Genomic DNA, 19,391 nt, shown 5'->3' with positions numbered 1-19,391 from the left:
GTTTGGGGTAAACCAACTGCTACTGCATCTGCGACAGCTTTCAAATTTTATCAAGCATGGTTTAATTAAATCTAGAAATAGCTGATCAGATACATAATAAAGTCAGAAAATACTGATTTGAAAATCAAACATAAAAATTTCCACTGTCGATAATTGTACATGGTTGTATTGGTCTTTCATTCTCTGTTGGAACCAATTCTAGTTGTTGAAGAACGTCTGTTCCTTCAATCAGTTGCCTAATATAGGAGAAAAGGTGGAAAATTTAGTCAGTCATACTTTTCCACAGTTAGCTTACATTCCTAAATTAAGTCCTACCCAGCTTAGCTAAGGATCTTTCCTACGAATTAAAATAATATCAGTGATTAATAAATAGTTCTAAATGTGTCCAGATTGCCATGGTTCCCCCACATCTACCTGGTACCCTTCCAATCTATTATTCCAACTACCGTCAGGGTGAAGTTTGAAAATGCAAATCTGATCGCACCTCCCTGCTTAAAACATTTCCACAATTCCCATTATGCTTATGATAAAACCAAAAATGTCTGCCATGGCTGGCTTCCTCACACCTCTCCAGGACTGTCTTGCAGCATACTCCCCTTGCTCTCTGCTCCAGCCAGACTGGCTTACTTCAGTAGCACCTTGAGCCCTTCCTGTCACTGTTGTCTCCTTTGCTCTTGTCCCCACCGCCAGCCCCTCTGTCTGGTCAATTACTGGCCTTCCTTTAGGTCTTAGCTCAATCATTTCTTTGTGGACGTTTCCCAGGTACCTTTATAGGAATAATCAGGGGTAAATTTTGTATTTACTTGAATACTTTGATTCATTTCTGATTCTTTCATGGGCAGAGACCATTCCTTTGCTTAGTGCTCAATGCCTAGCACAATACCTAGCACATAGTAGGCACCTAATCAATATCCATTGAATGCATGAATAAAAGATAGCACCAAGCCACCACACTGGTTTCAGTATCTGTAGACATTCACTGGCTACAAGCTGGAACTCTGAGTGGAGCTTATCTGATGATTCTCTTGAATACCTATTCCTGGCATTCAAGAGTTACTACCTGTCTGTTGTATCTTAATCCAGATCATAACTTCTCTAGCTTGGTGAATGGCACCAACCATTTAACAAATTCCAAAATCCTAAGATTTCCTCTAGACTAGCGGAAATTAGGAGACTGTCCTAAATATACTCTCTGCTTGCACTGAGGCATGGCTCAGGGGAAGGTCAATTTCCACTTTATGAACCTTTATAGGGACAAGGTCAGTGCTGACACTGATCATGCTCTAGTCATCTTTGCCTGCCTCTGGGCTGTTTTTGCCATCCCAATTAGAAACCATGACAGAGCAGGACACAAGGTACATTCTCAGGATGAAGAGCAGGGTAAAAGGGACACATTCATCTCTGTCCAAAAAGAATGTGAAGCCTCTTCTTGAAACTGGTTTCACAAATACTGAAGGAGCACCTACCATGCGAACCTCTCCATTATTACAAGTATTCGGGCACTAGATGAGTGAGGCCCAGTCCCTACTTTGTGTTGTTCACAGTGTGCCAAAGAGGACAACCAGTTTCATTGTGGTAATCGGAGGTTTCTGACCTAAGCCTTGAACGGAATTTTGGCAAACTGAAGGGAGGCAGAATGAAGAAATAAGCAAAGGCCCAGAGGTGGTTCTGGGAGTGATGGTACTGTGGTCAAGCGCATAGCTCAGCTGCCATGTCAATAGCTGCCAAATCCACACCTCTAGACCTTGCCCAGCTTAAATACCTGTTCCTGGGATTCAGGAGTTACCACCTGTCTGTTGTATCTTAATCCAGATCATAACTTGTCCATCCTGAATTCATGATCTCTCCCATATCCTTTTTGTCTTCTCTAGCTTGGTGAATGGCACCAACCATTTAACAAATTCCAAAATCCTAGGATTTCCTCTAGACTAGCGATTCTCAACCTGTGCATCGCGACCCCTTCAGGGGTCAAAATGACCCTTTCACAGGGGTCGCCTAAGACATCCTGCATATCAGATATTAAATTTACAATTCATAACAGTAGCAAGATTACAGTTATGAAGTAGCAACGAAAATAATTTTATAGTTGGGGGTCACCACAACATGAGGAACTGTATTAAAGGGTCACGGCATTAGGAAGGTTGGGAACTGCTGCTCTAGACCTTCACTGCCCAAATATGGGCATGTGTAGCTATTTAAATTTAATTAAAATTGAATAAAATTTAGTTACTCAGATGCATTAGCCACATTTCAAGTGCTCAATGGCCAGATATAAACTTTGTGGTTAAATGTAAAATGGCATGAAATTTCTCCATGGGATGAAGAGTTAATAATTATCCCTATGGAGTAACTGGAATAATCTAATACTTATTCAGAAAAATTTGAACACTTCATATCATTTAAGGGAAGAAAAAGTAATGTATATTACTTTAATGTATATTACTTCGATGTATATTCACTTCAATAATCAAGTAGTGATATGAAATACTGAAGTGATGAAAAGTATATTCATCCATTTTAGGTCCACAGGCCTATAAGCATCTTGCTAATAATCTGTATATATAAAAGCCTAAGCGACCTGTCAACTGGACCACCAGGGGGCAGATGCTCAACACACAGGCATGGAAACATGGAAAAGACTGATAAATCTCAGAGTGATAGGGGAGTGGGGGAAGAGATTAACCCAAGATCTTATATGCATACTAGGGTCCCTCGGCTGGCCTGCAGGGATTTGGCTGAAAATAGCAGTCTGACATCCCCCCAGGAGTCCTGGATTGCGAGAGGGTGTAGGCCAGGCCGACGGACCCCACTGGTGCATGATTCACTGGGCCTCTAGATATCTCCATATTGTAAGTTGTTCAGTAAAAAAAGGTTACTTGTGCCTAGCCATTTTTCCTCAGTATTTGGGTCTCTGCGGCCGAGATTGAGGGTAGTGGGTTTGTATCCCTGTCAAGGGCACATACCTTGGATGCAGGTTCCTCAGCCCCAGTACAGGCATCTGCAGGAGGCAACCAGTCGATGTGTCTCTCTCATGCCACAGTGTCTGTCTGTCTGTCTCTCTCTTCCTCCTCCCTCCCCTTCTACTCTCTAGAAATCAATGGGAAAAAATATCCTCATGGGGGGATTAAAAAAAAGTTACTTGCAATTTGGATAGTTTTCATCTATCTCTTCACAGTATTCATGGACAATTACTTAAATGGTTTCATCTCACTTCTGCATCTGTCTACATTATTTAGTACTATTGTATTATTCAACATCATTTAGAATTGGTAATATCTTTTAGGTTGAACATAAATGGATAAATGGATGGATGGATAAACAGAATATTATAATGGCTCTGCTTCCTAAATGTTTTCTATGTTTTTTATGGATAGCAAATTTCTCACAAAATGTTTCTAAATGTTTACATTTGTATTACTTTTGCTTTTAAATTCTATCTTATTATAGTTACCCATAGACTTCATACAATACTTAATCCAAAATTTTTAACCACATTTTTACACATATGAATATGATATACACAAATTTACAATATACCTACCCAAAAGCCACATATTTTTTATCTAGATAGGGAGCTGATTGTAGCGTGATGTAGAACTGTGAACCATTGCTGTGACGGCCTTTGTTGACCATTCCAAGAACTCCCCTTTTATTATGAGGAACTGAAAAGCTTTCATCTAGAAAAGACAATAAATAGTAGGTCATTAAAAATATTTCTATTATCACATGATCTCACTCATATGTGGAATCTAATAAACAAAATAAACTAATGAACAAAATAGATCCAGAGAGATAGAAGCATGGAACAGACTGGAATATCAGAGGGAAGGTGGGGTGGGTTAGGTCACATGACAGGCATGGACTTTCAATAAAGACTCAAAGAAAGTTACGGAAATGTAAAGGCTATGGTAGAAACTCAGAACCCTTTCATTACCTTGTCTGAGTCAGGAGTCTCCTGCCTCTGCCACTTACAGGAAATAATGATTTGTTGTTCCACTTATTTATGCATTCATGTGTTGATTCTTGCATGTGCCCTGACCAGGAATTGAACCTGAAACATTGGTGAACTGGGATGCTGCTCTAATCAACTGAGCTGCCCGGCAAAGGTAGACAATTAGATGTTAAGTGATGTGTCTATTAGGGCCCAAGCTAACATTAAGAAGCTCATCTATTTAATGTACCAAGGATAATTTAGTATTTTAAAATATAGGCCTTTTTTTTTTTTTTTGGCTTTTCATATAACTGACCATTTCTCTAGTCAGCCCAAGCCAATCTAGTCAGCAATTCTTCAAGGGTGGGAAGAACTAGGACTACTATACAAAGAATAGAAGGAGAAAAAAGGGGTTAATATTCATCATCTAACATTCAACCTAGGATTTGGGAAGACAAAAAAGCAAAATTCAAAGCAAAACAGATTTTCAAGTTTAAAAAAAAACCTAAAATATTAGCTAATTTATAAAATAATCATTGGATTAAATATGACTTATTCTTTTAAATTCACTGTGTTAAACCCAATAAAAGTAAGTTTTGTGTGTAATGGTTTTTAACAAGCTCTGGGTTTTAATTCTGCATCTCATGGAAATAGGGTCCCATGAGAGAAATTGGGAGGAAGGACTGCCAGGCTGATGTATTGTATTAACAATCCACAGGGGTGAAAGGAGGAAAACCATGCTGTGGCTGTTCTGAGTACTAGTCATGGTCTCTCTCCCACAGTCACCTGGAGCATCCCTCTCTTCACTTGACTAGTTACTGGCTTCCTTTTTTTTTTTTTTTTTTTAAATATATTTTATTGATTTTTGTACAGAGAGGAAGGGAGAGAGAGAGAGAGTTAGAAACATCAATGAAAGAGAGTCATCGATCAGCTGCCTCTTGCACACCCCTCCCCTGGGGATATGCCCGAAACCAAGGTAGATGCCCTTGACCGGAATCGAACCTGGGGCCTTTCAGTCCCCAAGCCAACGCTCTATCCATTGAGCCAAACCAGTCCCGGCAGTTACTGGATTTCTAATCCTGCATTCCACACAAGCAAATCAGTAACAGACACGTCCCTAAACACACTGGGCCTCCCTGGCACCAGAGGCCAGGCCTCCATCTGGAGACCAAATCCCCACAAAGGATGGGAACGAAAGAAATTGACAGAGGCACAGGGATATCCAGAGGGGCACGTGAAGAGATGACCTAAGAGATAGATCAGTCTCCTCCTGGACAGAAGACCCGAGTTGTCTGAGACCGTGCCTCCAAGCAGAAAGAGTTTGGGCGGTCTGATAACAGCTGTGGGGTGGAGTGGTAGGGTGGATTCTCATCGGGGATTAAGGATGCCAGGAAAGCTTCCAGGAACAGCTGGTCTGCACTAAACTCACAAGCTGCTCTGGGCCACTGCCCTCACTCCCAGGCAGCTGGTTGTTCTTTCTTGTCGCACAGCACTTAGTTCTTCCTTTGGAATAAAAATCAGCACAGCACCTATAGTTTACCTATTTAAACATCTGTCATCACAAAAGCACTACAACCCTTGAAGGTGGAAACTTCGTCATATCATCTTTTTTCCAAAGGCACTAGTGCAATTGTAGGCACCAAACTAAGAGTTTCCTGATTTATGAGTAAATAAATGAATAGACATGGTTTCATTTGATAAAGCTGTCATATGATTTTAAAAGGAAACTAGCTTTTACTTTTTCCTTTGCACTTTGGCCATTCAATATTATTTTTAAAACCTTTTCAGCCTGGCTGGTGTGGCTCAGTGGTTGAGCATGGACCTTATGAACCAGGAAGTCACAATTCAATTCCCAGTCAGGGCACACGCCCAGGTTGTGGGATCGATCCCCATAGGGGGCGTGCAGGAGGCAGCCAATCAATGATTCCTTTTATCATTGGTGTTTCTATCTCTCTCTCCTTCTCTCTTCCTCTCTGAAATCAATACATATGTCTTTTTTTAATTAAAAAAATAAAACATTTCACTACAGACAGAAAAAAGCCATAGAAAATGAATATTCAGTTACTTATTATTCATTATTATAAGGCAAACACCTTTTTAACCACCACCCAGGCCAAGAGAAAGAATTTTGCCAGCCTCCCCTGAAATCCCTAATTAAGTCCCTCTCCACACCCTCAAAGTCACTATTTCCCTGACTTTTACATGATCAAGTACTTAATGTTTCCTTGTAGTTTTACCATCTAAGTGTACATCCCTAGGTAGGATAGTTTAGTCATTCCCATTTTAAAATACTTGTTGTGCCTTTTAAATCTCTTTTAATCTACAGGTTTTGCCTCTATCCCTGTCTTTTCCTTATACTTTATCTGTTAATGCACCTTTTTAACCTCTAGAATTTCTCCCATCCTGGAGCTTGCTCATTGCACACACATGGTGCAGTTCAATATACTTTTTCTCTGTTCTCTGTCCTGTCAGTTTGGCTATATTACTTGTGTCGAAAATGCTTATTTGTTTCACCTTGATTGATAAGTCAGGGAAGGAGTTGAGCATAATGAATTTTACCCCACTTAAGTGTGGTTTCCTCTGGGTGTTTCATAACCATAACATATGTGTAAAACTGTTTCTGTTAGATTACTGTCTTATTTTTTAATCTGCCGCTGGGAACGTTTTGTTTTCAATCTCATTTCTGCCATAAGTCTTGTGGTTTCTATTGCATGATTTTACATAGCACAGAGATCTTTAACACATTATGGCAGAACTGGTCGTATTTCTTGCAAATTGGCAGCTGCTCAGACTCCTGTTCTATCCATTTGGTGGTGTGTTCTCTCAACAGACAGATCATCATGTCTATTCTGGTTTGGGGATGGTAGCAGAGACTGTGATGTAGCAAATGCCTACATCCAGATGCCCACGATGGGGGCAGCAAAATGGTGATGCTCTAATTCTATTATTTCCTTTTCACTAGTAATTGGAATACTTTTATGATAAGTTGGTTCCCCTTGTTTACAGTTTAGTCTAGTTCTCATAGAAAAGACAAGACGAATGGTTGATTCTTTCTCTATATTTATCAATTTTCAAAACAATGAACTCGTTACCTATCATTCCAGAGGGGCAGGTGAGGAGAGGAGCGGAGACATCAGTCTTCTACTAGACAGAAGGTCCAAGTTCCAAGCAATTGGGCTTTATTTATAAAATAATATTATTATGAACTCATGGATTTCAAATCAAATTACTCCATCTCTGGCCAGTGAGAAGCTCTTCAAATTGGCTCCTGAGGCCTTTGACGTGATCCTAGTAAATCTTTAATAGCGTTCTTGCTCTCTGATGACAGCTTGACTAAACATGAGGTTCCAGACTCATTTTGTAATTTTCTTTCCATATTTGGAACCTACCATTTCTCCCAAAAGCCCTTGTTTCTTTAAGTGAGAAATGACATTTCAAAACAACAATCTAAATGCTAGGAATGTGTATCATGATCGGATTGGTTGTTGTTTGTAGACCAATTCAGTAGACACAGCTATATATATATATATATATATGATACTTCTTGAATTTAAAGTGGAGTTTCCAATTCAAATTCAGGACTATAGAATATTTAACTTATTAGCCTCTATCATATTCCATCTGCCCCCATTACGCCATGTTTGGAGGGCAACAAATCAATGTTTCTCACATAAATTTCTCTCTCTCCCTTTCTCTCTCTCTCAGGCCATGTTTGGGGAGCAACCAATCAATGTTTGTCACATAAATTTCTCTCTCTCTCTCTCTCTCTCTCTCTCTCGGAAATTTTATTATTCTTTCCTCAGTTTAATAACCTCATGCTGAGTTTTCCTAATTCTGATTTATGAGTTCTTTCCTATCTTGTATCATTTTAGTAATATCTTTTAGCTCATTTTGAAATTGTCAGTTTTGATCTTGTTGTGAGCATGTCTTTGTAGTGTGCTTTTATTATCTGTGGTACTGTTACTCTGTCCCTTATTCCCTTTTTTCCTCCTAATAACCAGGAAACTTTTTGCTGTTCATTTTTATGTAAAAGTAGTTTTCCTAAACATTTAGAAGCAGGTGTGGCTTTAGAAGGAAAGCAGCTTTTCTAACTTCACAAATCTCCTTTTTGTGCTGTTTTCAATTGGTGGTCAACGATATGCATCTTGCTTTCTGAGATTTCCTGTATTTGCATTCCCTCCTCCTCACTGTTTTCCCTCTAGCCTGCATAATCTGGTTCCATCCCCAGCAATACCTCCTCAATCCAGCCTGTCCTGGAAGAGGGCCATTTCAGATCAGGTTCCAGAGTCCTAGAGGCTAGACTGAACCTTCCTATGAGCCCCCTGCACACACCAGCAATTGGCTATTTTGGGGTTCAGCTGTTCCCAGGTCCCTTGGATGCCCTGCTTTATCCCACACAGATTTATGGCTGTTGGCCGACAGTGGCTCTTGGCAGTCTGCTTCTCACCTGTTTGTACTTTGGAATTTATGTAACTTAGCTTATCGGTTTTGTTATAAACGTTACCCATGAGTTTTCAGTTTTTCTATCTAATTCTTTTGCTGACTTTCAATTTTTCTATCTAATTATGTTGTCTGTTTTTATTTTGGGATTTTAAAAAATTAATAAACTACACCACCACCACCACTACCCATCTTTCCAGGATCCCAGACAGCCTAAACAGGATAATCAAGGTGCCAATTCTGAGAATGGCAAATTACAAGCTTTAAAAACCAATTCCTTTTGACCCTACAATCTTAATTCTAGGAATTCATCCTAAAGAAATAATATACTTAGGAAAGTGAAAACAATGTGTGTACAAAACTGTTCTGGTCTAACCTGAGATGCCATTTTTAACTCCCACTTTTAGTATTTTTTTTAAGTGTTTTTTAAAATTTATTGATTTTTTACAGAGAGGAAGGGAGAGAGATAGTTAGAAACATCGATGGGAAAAAGTCATCGATTAGCTGCCTCTTGCACAACCTCTACTGTGGATATGCTGCAACCAAGGTACATGCCCTTGACTGGAATCGAACCCAGGACCCCTCAATATGCAGGCTGATGCTCTATCCACTGAGCCAAACCGGTTTTGGCTAACTCACACTTTTAATATGTTACCCCAAACACTATCTTAAGTTGTGAATTGTCCTGTCCTGTTAAATTTGCATTATCAACTAATATATGACTGATAAAATTTAAAGATACATGCCTTCAAATGTTGGTCCATAAATTGACTCTCCACCATCTCCTTTTCCAGCCTCTATATCTGCAAAATAACAATAAATACTATAATTCTGAAACTAAAAAGGAAAGCACAACATTGGCAGGGTAAAAAATGCTTTCAATTATGATTCCCCTTATACAATTGACTACAATAAGTTTTATACCATGAAAATATTACTATAATGCGTTTTATAAACAATTTTACATTCAAGACACTATTTTTTTCCTAACAATTCTTGGAGGTAGGTTAAATTACAATGTAAACTTTGAAGTGGTGAAGTATCCTATCTAATAAAGAGGGAACATGCTAATGACCCTCATGCCATTGCAAAGATGGCAGCACCCACAGCCAATGAGGAGGGAATATGCTCATTGACTGCCATGCCCTCAAAGATGACAGTGCCCAGTCCCCTCAGCCCTGCAAGGACAGCAGGCGTGTGGCAAGGCCAGGCCTGCCCCGTGCACCTGCCTCCAGAGTCCCCTCAGCCACCTAGGGCCGGCCCAAGGCACAGGCAAACCTCGGATGGTGGCTGCCCAGCCGCCCAGGGCCACCCAAGGCTCAGGTAACCGGGGCCAGCTGAGGCTTGCACTGCTGACATAGGCACAGCAGAGGTGTGATGGGGCGTCGCCTTCCTCCCCTTCCCCCCCCCATCACCAGGTCACCTCCCATCCCTGAGGGCTCCCTACTGTGTGAGGGGCTGGCTGGGCTGAGGGACCCCCCACTCCGGCTTCTAGTTAAATTATAATTGTGATAATGATTTTTTTTTTAATTGTGTGTTCATATAAATTTTGCTTACTTCACAACTTATCATATAGTCCATCTTTTAAGAAAAATGGAAAGAGGATAAAATAGAAACAGTAAGATATTTCTAGAACAAGAATAAAAATAGGTGCTTTATAAAGAATTAATGTTCAAATTTTCATTCCTTGGAACCCTACAGCGATAACTCATTATTTTGGAAATGGAATTCATTTGTAATGATTTTTTAAGTCAAAGATATTTTTAAAAATATCAATGCAGCTGTAAAATATAATTCTTTACTTTTTAAATATTTTTGTTAATCCTCACCCGAGGATATATTTTTCATTGCTTTTCAGAGAGAGTGGGAGGGAGGGAGGAGGAGAGAGAGAAAGCAGAAGAGGAAGGAGGGCACTCTGTCATCAGTCTGTTGTGAGAGACACACATCGACTGGTTGCCTTCTGCAAGCACATGCTCCAACAGGGGGCGGGGAGCAAATCGCAACCCAGGAACATGCCCTTGACCTGGAATCAAACCCTGACCCTTCAGTGCGCAAGCCAGTGCTCTCACTATGGAGCACACCAGCCAGGGCTGATTTTTTATATTTTTGATGAAGGAAGGGACACCCAAAGTCCTAGAACCCACAGAAGTGGGCCCCTAAAGAATAGAAAGAGAAGAATCAACAGTGAGCTGGATGTGACCATAGCACTTAAGGGAAAGTCCAGAGAAAGGTAAGGAGGGGAACAGAGCCAGTAAATCTTGGAAAGCAAGCCACCAAACTTGTGAACACTATAGAAAAGCAGCAGAACAGAGCACTCTGTGAAATTTTGAACTAAATATTTTTAAATATATATTTATTGCGCCCTCTCACAATCCGGGACCCCTTGGGGGATTTCAGACTGCCAGTTTTGGCCCATTCCCTGCAGGCCAGGCTGAGGGACCCCACCAGTGCACGAATGGGTGGACCAGGCTGCTAGTCCTCTATTCTAAGAAGCCTGTGGTCATTATGCCCTACTGGCGTCACGAACAAACAACCGGTCAAAGCTGCACAGCAGAGGCGGGCCCACGGCTCCGTGCGGCAAGGCCTGGGGTCCCGCCAGTGCGGTGGTTCAGGGTCTCACACAATTTCACGTGCTGGGCCGCTAGTATGCATATAAGATCTTTGGTTAATCTCTTCCTGCCCTCCCCCCTTCTCTCTGAGATTCATCAGTCTGCTCCATGTTTCCATGCCTGTGCGTTGAGCATCTGCCCCCTGGTAGTCATTGTCATAGCTACTGATTGAACGATTGGACGGTCACTTATATATATACAGATTATTGACTAATTTATCCCTATCGGATATTTCCCCCAAAACCTCCCAAATTTAATTTTGTGCTGTTAACCAGGCTACCTAGTCTGTAAAGCCAAAGGACTGACCTGAAAAGAACCAAAATAGGAAACCAAAATGCTCCAGATCTCACTTTTCAGTTGTAATAATGTAACATCTTTGGTGAAAAATAAGTTGTTTTCCATTTATTCTATTTTCAAATTCCCACCTTTAGTATGTTTCTTAAAAGCTTTGTATTTTCTAAGTATTCTTATTTATTTAGGTGAGCACTTAAAATTACGTTTTGTTTAAAAACATTTCCCTCCTTTCTTATATGGCTTATTTCAGAATATTCCTGATAACATACTTTAGATTTATAATTAGAAAAATTTTAAAGAGTATGAATATCTATGAAAAACATCCTTTAAATACATACAACATTGTTGGAGCACTTACTCCTTGACCCTGCTCAACTATGCCAACTGTGGCCCTCAGATGCTGGGTATTAGAAGAAGATATGAGAAGTCTTAGGCCTATAAGAGAGACTTTATTGCAGACCAAGTAGCCATCGCTATTAAGGAGCCATCAGACAAAGCAGTTCTTCAAGGCAGCTATGCAAAGCAGTCATGTACTGGCTGGTCAGTAACATCCCATATAATCCTATATAATAAAGGCCTAATATGCTAGGTGTCTGACTATTCGACCATTCCCTATGACGTGCAACCACCAGGGGACAGACGCTCTGACCAGTAGGTTAGCTTGCTGCTGGGGTCCAGCCGATCTGGACTGGGTGAGATGGGCCGGACACGCCCTAGAGCCCTCCTGTGGTCCTTTCCCAGCCCGATCTGTACCGGGTGGAGTCCCTCGGTGTGGCTTGCGCCCTCTCACAATCCGGGACCCCTCGGGATGTCAGAGAGCCGGTTTCATCCTGATCCCCGCAGGCCAGGCCAACTCAGACAAAAGAGTGACATCAATGTTTGGGCTATAGAAAGGTATACCTGCGCAGCGCATACAGCAAAACTGCTGTGTCCTTGCTTCTGTACGTGTATGGCAAATTGGCATTGAACATCATCTGATTAGGGTTCCCACAAACATCTAATATTAAATATATCTAAGTCTATATGCGTTTTACAAAAGTAAGTAAAATTTTGGACATTCTGATTTGATGTTGCAATTAAGTTGTACTTAAGTTTGTAAACTCACCTCCTCCTTGTACCCAAGCATTCTTTACTATTCGATGAAAAATTGAACCGACATAATGTAGCTTGATGCCACTTTGAGAAAACCCTGCTTTTCCTGTGCACAAGGCCTGAAAATTTTTACATGTTTTGGGACATTTATCACAGTATAGCTAAAAAATAAAATTCAAGATTTAAAAGATTAAATATTTAACATTTTTATAGTTACAGATTTCCACTCCCCACCCCCTTCCAACTTACTAAAAAACAACAAAAAACCTCTTACCTCAAAAACCAGTCTTCCAATTGGATTAGGATCAATAGAAACATCCAAGAACACAAAATCATGCTATTAAAATTCAGGAGAAAAAGATAATGCAGGTCAATATCTTGGAAGAAAATTCTAAAAATGACCAAAAACAAAATAATAATGTTTTTATTGACAAGATGTTAACAGCATTAACAGTGGAGAATGTAACAATAAAATTAAAAGAATAATTTAAGGAGTTTTGCTTCATTTTATTATACCAAGTCTTTACAACCTAAATAACACATTTTTTTAAAACTTTTCAACAACATTAACCCAAAATCAAAACCAAGAACACATGGCTTAGGCAGCCACTGCATTACAAACTAATTGTGGAAAGGACAGTCAGTCCCTTTGAGAAGAGAGACTGGTAATTCTTTTCTTTCCTCAGTAATTTTGGGGAAAAAGCCATTGTGAGCGCCTGGATTAGGTTACCATGTGTTCTGGATTTTCAGAGGCAGCTCAGATTAGCTAACAAAGCCAGGCCAGCCTTTCTGATAGGGAAAATAAGGCTCCTAAATCCATAGGAGATGTGATTCCAAGGACTGGGCGAGGGGTGCTGTGCTTTTGATGCTGTGCAATCATGTCCTCAAGTTCCCAGAGACCCCCAGATCGTTTACTATTGCCATCCTTTCCAGTAGAGACAACTAATGTTTGTGAGATGTGTACTCCTACCAAAAGGCATCCAAAATGAAAGCACTAGTCACAGTGGCATTCATCTAGGGAGCAGAGCACACTGAATGGAATACATTTTGGATATTAGACACCTTATTTCTTAAGAATCTGGGAAACAAATGAAATCAATTTTAAATGTATCACTATCATTAATTTTATGTCACTCTAACCTTTATTATTATTACTGATTTAAGAAAGGGAGAGAAAGACAAACATCAATGATGTGAGAATCACTGATCGACCACTTCCTGCATGTCCCCCATTGGGGATCGAGCCTGCAAGTGGGCACATGCCCAATACCTCCTGGTTCATAGATCAAAGCTCAACTGCTGAGCCACACCGGCCTTATAAATAATATTTTTAATTGAAAGATTGAAATAATGTGTATTCCGGCATCCATACTAATTATAATTAACCAGAGGCCCGATTCACAAAAGTCATGTAAGGCCGCGGCTGCCTTGTTCCTCGCAGCACAGGCTTCGTCCAGACGATCATTCTACTTTTTGGCCTAATTAACATATTAGCTCTTTATTATATGAGGTCAGAAGCTGTGCCTCTCAGCTTCTGTACTACAATTTCTTGATTATAAAAGCATTATTACTTTAGAATAAGAGGTTTAAAAATAAAACATTTTAAAAATAGAATAAGAGTCAACTTCACAGGCTTAGGAGGGGGGGAAAAGGATTTACTGAAAATCATGATTCCCTGTGCAATAATATCTTATTTTTCTGGGGTTGTTGAGAGCAGACCAAACACACAAATATAATTATGTAGCATATCAATCCAACCCAAAGGTAAACAAGTCCCTGGATTTTACTCAGCAAGAAAAATCTACCATTTGGCAGGGGTGGGGGGACCCTAAGGATTTCCTCTGGAACGTAGGTCCCCTCCCCTCATGACCACCAGTTAATGGAAACTGTCTTTACCTCTAGCCCCTGCTGCTATAGCAGCTTTCCAGAAGGCTGTCCTGTCACCAGGCTTCCCTCCCTCACACCAGCCTGTTTTTGCACAGCCCTAAAAAATTTTCCGGAAAAGCGAAGGACTGTGTCATAACTCTTTATGAAAAGTTCCCTCTTGATTCAGAATGGATGGGAAGTTCAACCTTTCTTTAGTGGATCCGTTGGGTGTTTTTTGTTTTTGTTTTTTCTTCTTCCTATTTAACAGCTGAACAGCTTTCCTATTTGGGGAATTCCCCACAGGGCCCAGCCACCCTCTACAGACCTTGAAGGGGCCATATTCTCCCTCTTCCCAACCTGTGAGAGCCAGGATGCAGGGATATCCCGGGGATGCAGGGAGATTGAACCCAGACCAGCAGGCACCATGGCAGATCTTGGCTGCATATTCCTGATGTGGAGAAGGGTGCGCCAGGCTTCCTTTGGTCCTTATCTGCTTTCCAAAGCAGGTTCTCCAACTTACCCGCCACTTGTGAGGTTACCAATATCCCTTAAATACATGCCCTTTTCCCTTAATCTAAATTAATCAGAGTAGCTTAGTATTGATGACATGAAGAATCATGACTGATACTCTCATTCTCTCAGCCTCATTTCCCCAGTAATTCTAGTCTCTTTGTTGTCCCAGTTATTCCCAGAGCACACCATGTACTTCTAAACTCCTATCCCTTTGGGATTTAACTGCTATCAACATTAAGTGCCGCCGTGCACCCGAGTTTCTAGCATTTTCCAAGTGCATTGTTTATTCAACCAAATATTCATGGAGCAGCTACTGTGTTTCAGATTCCATTCCATGCAGTGGTTAAACAGGGATGCAAGATACTGGTGTTTGTCTCTGCACAGCTCAGAAAGGCACTGGATCTCTCTGTAGGCCCAGGCCACCAGGAGCATGAAGTCATCTTCAGCATGTGGTATAGTTGTTGCTACAAACTTTGTGAGCAAAACTACAAAGTACTTTTATCTCTATTGCCATCCAATCATGATGTCTGTCCCTCACTCTCTCGACCTCAGACTTCATGACTGTCCTCTGCCACAGACACCCCAGTGACATTACATCCTGCTCTCACCGTGTGTCATGCTTTAAAATGTCACCTTTCTTCCAAAACTTTCCATTCTCCTGGTGCAGTATATGTCACGTGGGTATTGGTACTAATTAAAATATTCCACACTAAAGGTGAGTGATAGGTTTGACCTTCTTTGAGGGAGAGTCTTTATAAATTTTTTTATTTTTATTTTTTAAATATATTTTATTGCTTTTTTTGCAGAGAAGAAGATAGTTAGAAACATTGATGAGAGAGAAACATCGATCAGCTGCCTCCTGCACACCCCCCACTGGGGATGTGTCCGCAACCAAGGTACATGCCCTTTGACCGGAACTGAACCTAGGACCTTTCAGTCCGCAGGCCAACGCTCTATCCATTGAGCCAAACCGGTTTCAGCAAGAGAGTCTTTATATTTTAGCACAAATGATAATGTCTATAAACCTCTAAGGGAGTGGAAATGTTTGGAAATACTCCTGCCTGCCAAACCCCTGCCACATTATAATCCTTTGCAAACCTGGTCTCCTAGTCTTTCATATTCCCTTCATTAGGATATCAGTAATTAATGCTGAGTCAAAATAAATAATCAAAGATTCCACTATTTTTATTTAAAAATCAGTGTAACTTGCCTTGGTGTCGCTTAATAATTTAGTAGAAAAGTCCACCGTAAGTGCCTCATAAAGTGCAGGGGGCTTAAAGTCAATCATATTCCACACCTTGTGGGCCCATTTTTGAAGTTCAAATACATCACCCAGCAGCTGATCATTAATGAAACACATGACATTGGAAGAATATTCCCAGACTTCATTCCTAAGTTCCTGTAAAGGAAAAAAAAAAAATGTAACAAAGAAAGAAAACAACAATAAGCAGTGCTAAATCCACAAGCCACATCTTGAATTCAGCTCTAGGTCTAAATCTTTAAAATATATATTTTTTGCCATCTCTCAGAATTTTGCTGTCAGCAAGAATTCAAGAACATTAAGACTCTGACATCACTTAAAGCAAAGAATAACCTAAAAATAATCTTTAAAATGATATAATCAAAGAAAACAGATGGTGACCTGGTAATAAAAAATATGTATGTAGCAAACTTGTTTCAATAACTTGAAACAAAAGGCAATCTGTGGTGTCATTTCTTCTTTTTATTTTTGGTTAATTCTCACCTGAGGATATTTTTTCCATTGCTTTTCTGAGAGTGAAAGGGAGGAGGGGGCAACATCGACCACATACGCCACAATGGGAGTGGGGAGGGAACCCACAACCCAGGTGCAAGCCTGCAACCCCCTTAGGAACCATTAACCTGGAATGGAATCCGAGACCCTTCGGCCGATGCTCCAACCTTTGAACCACGCCGGCCAGGGCTATGGTGTCATTTCTGAAGCACATCTTACTGTTGGCATACATGGGAGTGTGCATAAATGAGGTCAGGAGTTCTGAGGGAGACACGGTTTTCAGAAAGAATGCTTTATTCATGGAGGTGGGGTCAGGGTGAAGGCCAATAGGGACTTCTGGGTACTCGAGGGGCATTGAGGAAGAGGACTCACCTGCATCAGCACTTTCAAGTACTAAGTCCTTCAAAATGAAGTGCATTTTCATCCACACCACACTGCCAGTCAACCTCCTAAATCCCAGGGTGTCCCCCTCCACCTCCGAGGATTCTGATTTTTTATTCCTAGTATTGTGTCACATGTCAAAACCATGGCTAATTTGGGACAGCTGTTCTCTAATTTTAGCGGGCAATCAAAATTACAACTTCCCAAGGCCCCACCTGAGTTTCTGATTCTGGGGTGGGGCCTGAGAACATGCATTTCTGAGAACATCCCAGGAGATGTGAGTGAGTGATGTGCAGGGAAAGAGGGGTAAATAGCAGAGAGGAGAGAAAGGCATTTCAAAAGCCCTGAAGCCATCCCTCAGATGTGCAACACATTCTGCTGAAGACCAAGGCCAGCCTGGACCTAATCAAATGTGCTAAGGAGCACTACATCTGACATGTGACACAACGCTTACAGTGAAGGACAAAACACTGGCCTGAAAAGAAAGAGGTTAAAATGATAATTATCCAGGAGAAAAGGGTTAGAGAAGGAAGAATAAGGAATAAAGAATAGGAAAGAAGCAGCAATGATTATCTAAAAGCCTCATTCAGGCCCCATCAGAAAAGCAGGAGTAAGAGAACACAAAACATTTCAAGGTCAACAACCCAGGCTGACAAGGGCAAGTAAATACTCTTTAAAGAGTAGAGTGGGAAATATCAGAGGAGCAGGTGCAAGTAAAACCTAAGATCGTGGCTCCTGGAGGTGCAGAGTGTGATGCTGGTTGGTACACAGTATAGTAAGTCTGATGATAAAAATTAAGAAAAACATTGGTTTATGTTAGGGTGCCCAATGGTCCTGGTTTGCCCAGTACTGGCCCATCTTTGGCATTAAAATTTCTGTGTCCCAGGAAACTCCTCCGTGCCAGGTAAACCAGGGGCATTGGCCACTCTGGTTATTGTCAGGATTAGAGTTGCTTATTGTATGCCAGACGCTATTCTAATAGCTTCTCCATATATTGGAGAAGCTATTAGAATAGCGTCTGGCATACAATAAGCACCGTTTGTAAGTGTTTGCTATGATTCTATTTGAATGCCAATAAAAAGGTATTATGGCTATGAAAATGGCATGAGACTGAACGAGTGGTACTCTTGACTCAGTTTTGTACCATTCCGGTGACTGGAGAGTGAAGTAGTCTCCGGTAAAGCCACTCTGTCTGCATGATAATCACAGGGTCACAGAACTTCCTTGTGCAATTGAGCACAGAACAATCGAAACTGGTCTGGTCAGGAGAATGGGATTTCATCAGCCCCTGGCCAGATGGGGTGGGGCAGGGAAACCAGGACTGGGAGTCTACGGGACTGGGCCAGGGTGTCAAGCAAGACGTATACACCACCATTCCAGCCCCCACCACCGCTCAAAATGAGACATTGCTGAGCTAGGATGCCACCTTAGAATCCACATCAATCCTCCGGGCATCCTCCAGGCATCACATCCTCTCTTGGCACCCAAGAGAAACCTATCTGCCCTCTGCTAGCCCTGGGATGCACCAAGGGTACTGCTGGGGACGGGATGCAGAGAAGGACACTTCAGTTAGAACAAGGTGGCCCTGTGGGAACGTGGTGCCTGTCATCAGAGCTCCCCTAGGCAACACAAGCCCCCATTATATCTGTGATCCAAAAACTTCCAGAGTGAAGAGTGCCAGGCCAGACCACCTGAGCTTCAGGATGTCAGAGGAAGTGTGAGTGAGTGATGTGCAGGGAAAGAGGGGTAAATAGCAGCATTGAGAGTTTAAAACTTACCTTTATCACATGCCTTCCTAAAGAAAATTCTGTAAATATTTTACTTTTTCTTAAAATCAGCCTGGTAAAATGAATGAAATAACTTGGGAAAAGTGCATGATTTAGAGAAATAAAATTTAGCTGCACTGAAATTACTAATTCAGTTTTTCCAAAACAATGCATAAAAATACTTCAGGCAAAACTCTGCTCATTTCCCCCACCCCAAATATCCTTTACCCTTTTTTTCCTCTGTAGATATTGATCCCATGCAAATTCTTGAAGAGGAACCATTATAGGATCATCAAATTTGGATGGAAAATTAGTCTTCAGACACTAGGTTTCAAAATAGAACAATTAGTTTAGAGTAAGTTCTTTTTTAAAGTAGTAATAATTTCCCCCAATTTTTATGATGTCTCCAAGAAATTTTATACCATGCATATCCAAGCTGCAGCCTGGTTAGATGCCCCTTGCCAGCCATCCAGAACCCTGTGTTTACTTCCATTAAGCCCCTCCCCAGTCCATACTGGTGCTCCGTCTTATTTGTTTCTTTGAGGACAAAGACTATGCCTTAGTTTTCCTATATTTCCACTGGCCTCAACATCTGGCATAGAGTAGATCATTTATTTACACACAGCAACTGAGTAAACAAACGAACAAATAAACAAGATTGTGCCAACAGTTTTGTGATATGCCGCGTTCTTTTAGGACCAGTTTTCCTAAATTAAACCCTTACTAACCCTCAGCGCATCTATGGA

General features: G+C 41.0%; 1 protein-coding gene across 3 annotated transcripts in view; it reads right to left on the bottom strand.

Annotated features, from left to right (window-relative positions):
* Position 1: 1 nt before the first annotated feature.
* Positions 2-19,391, bottom strand: part of PPIL6 (peptidylprolyl isomerase like 6) — a 23,005-nt gene continuing 3,615 nt past the window's right edge. The window contains exons 2-8 of one of the 3 annotated variants that reach the window (XM_036414598.2): positions 18,874-18,969; positions 15,956-16,144; positions 12,641-12,703; positions 12,380-12,527; positions 9,118-9,174; positions 3,542-3,677; positions 2-236 (exon numbers count right to left, since the gene is read on the bottom strand). In XM_036414598.2, the coding sequence (XP_036270491.2) occupies positions 125-236; positions 3,542-3,677; positions 9,118-9,174; positions 12,380-12,527; positions 12,641-12,703; positions 15,956-16,144; positions 18,874-18,969 (801 nt within the window). In that variant the 3' untranslated portion in view covers positions 2-124. The remainder of the gene's footprint in view (positions 237-3,541; positions 3,678-9,117; positions 9,175-12,379; positions 12,528-12,640; positions 12,704-15,955; positions 16,145-18,873; positions 18,970-19,391) is intronic. The other 2 variants (XM_045573155.1, XM_036414600.2) reach the window with 2 other exon arrangements.

Source organism: Pipistrellus kuhlii, unplaced genomic scaffold (assembly GCF_014108245.1).
Source record: "Pipistrellus kuhlii isolate mPipKuh1 unplaced genomic scaffold, mPipKuh1.p scaffold_m20_p_5, whole genome shotgun sequence".
Taxonomy (NCBI): domain Eukaryota; kingdom Metazoa; phylum Chordata; class Mammalia; order Chiroptera; family Vespertilionidae; genus Pipistrellus; species Pipistrellus kuhlii.
This window is presented reverse-complemented; position numbering and strand designations above follow the sequence as displayed.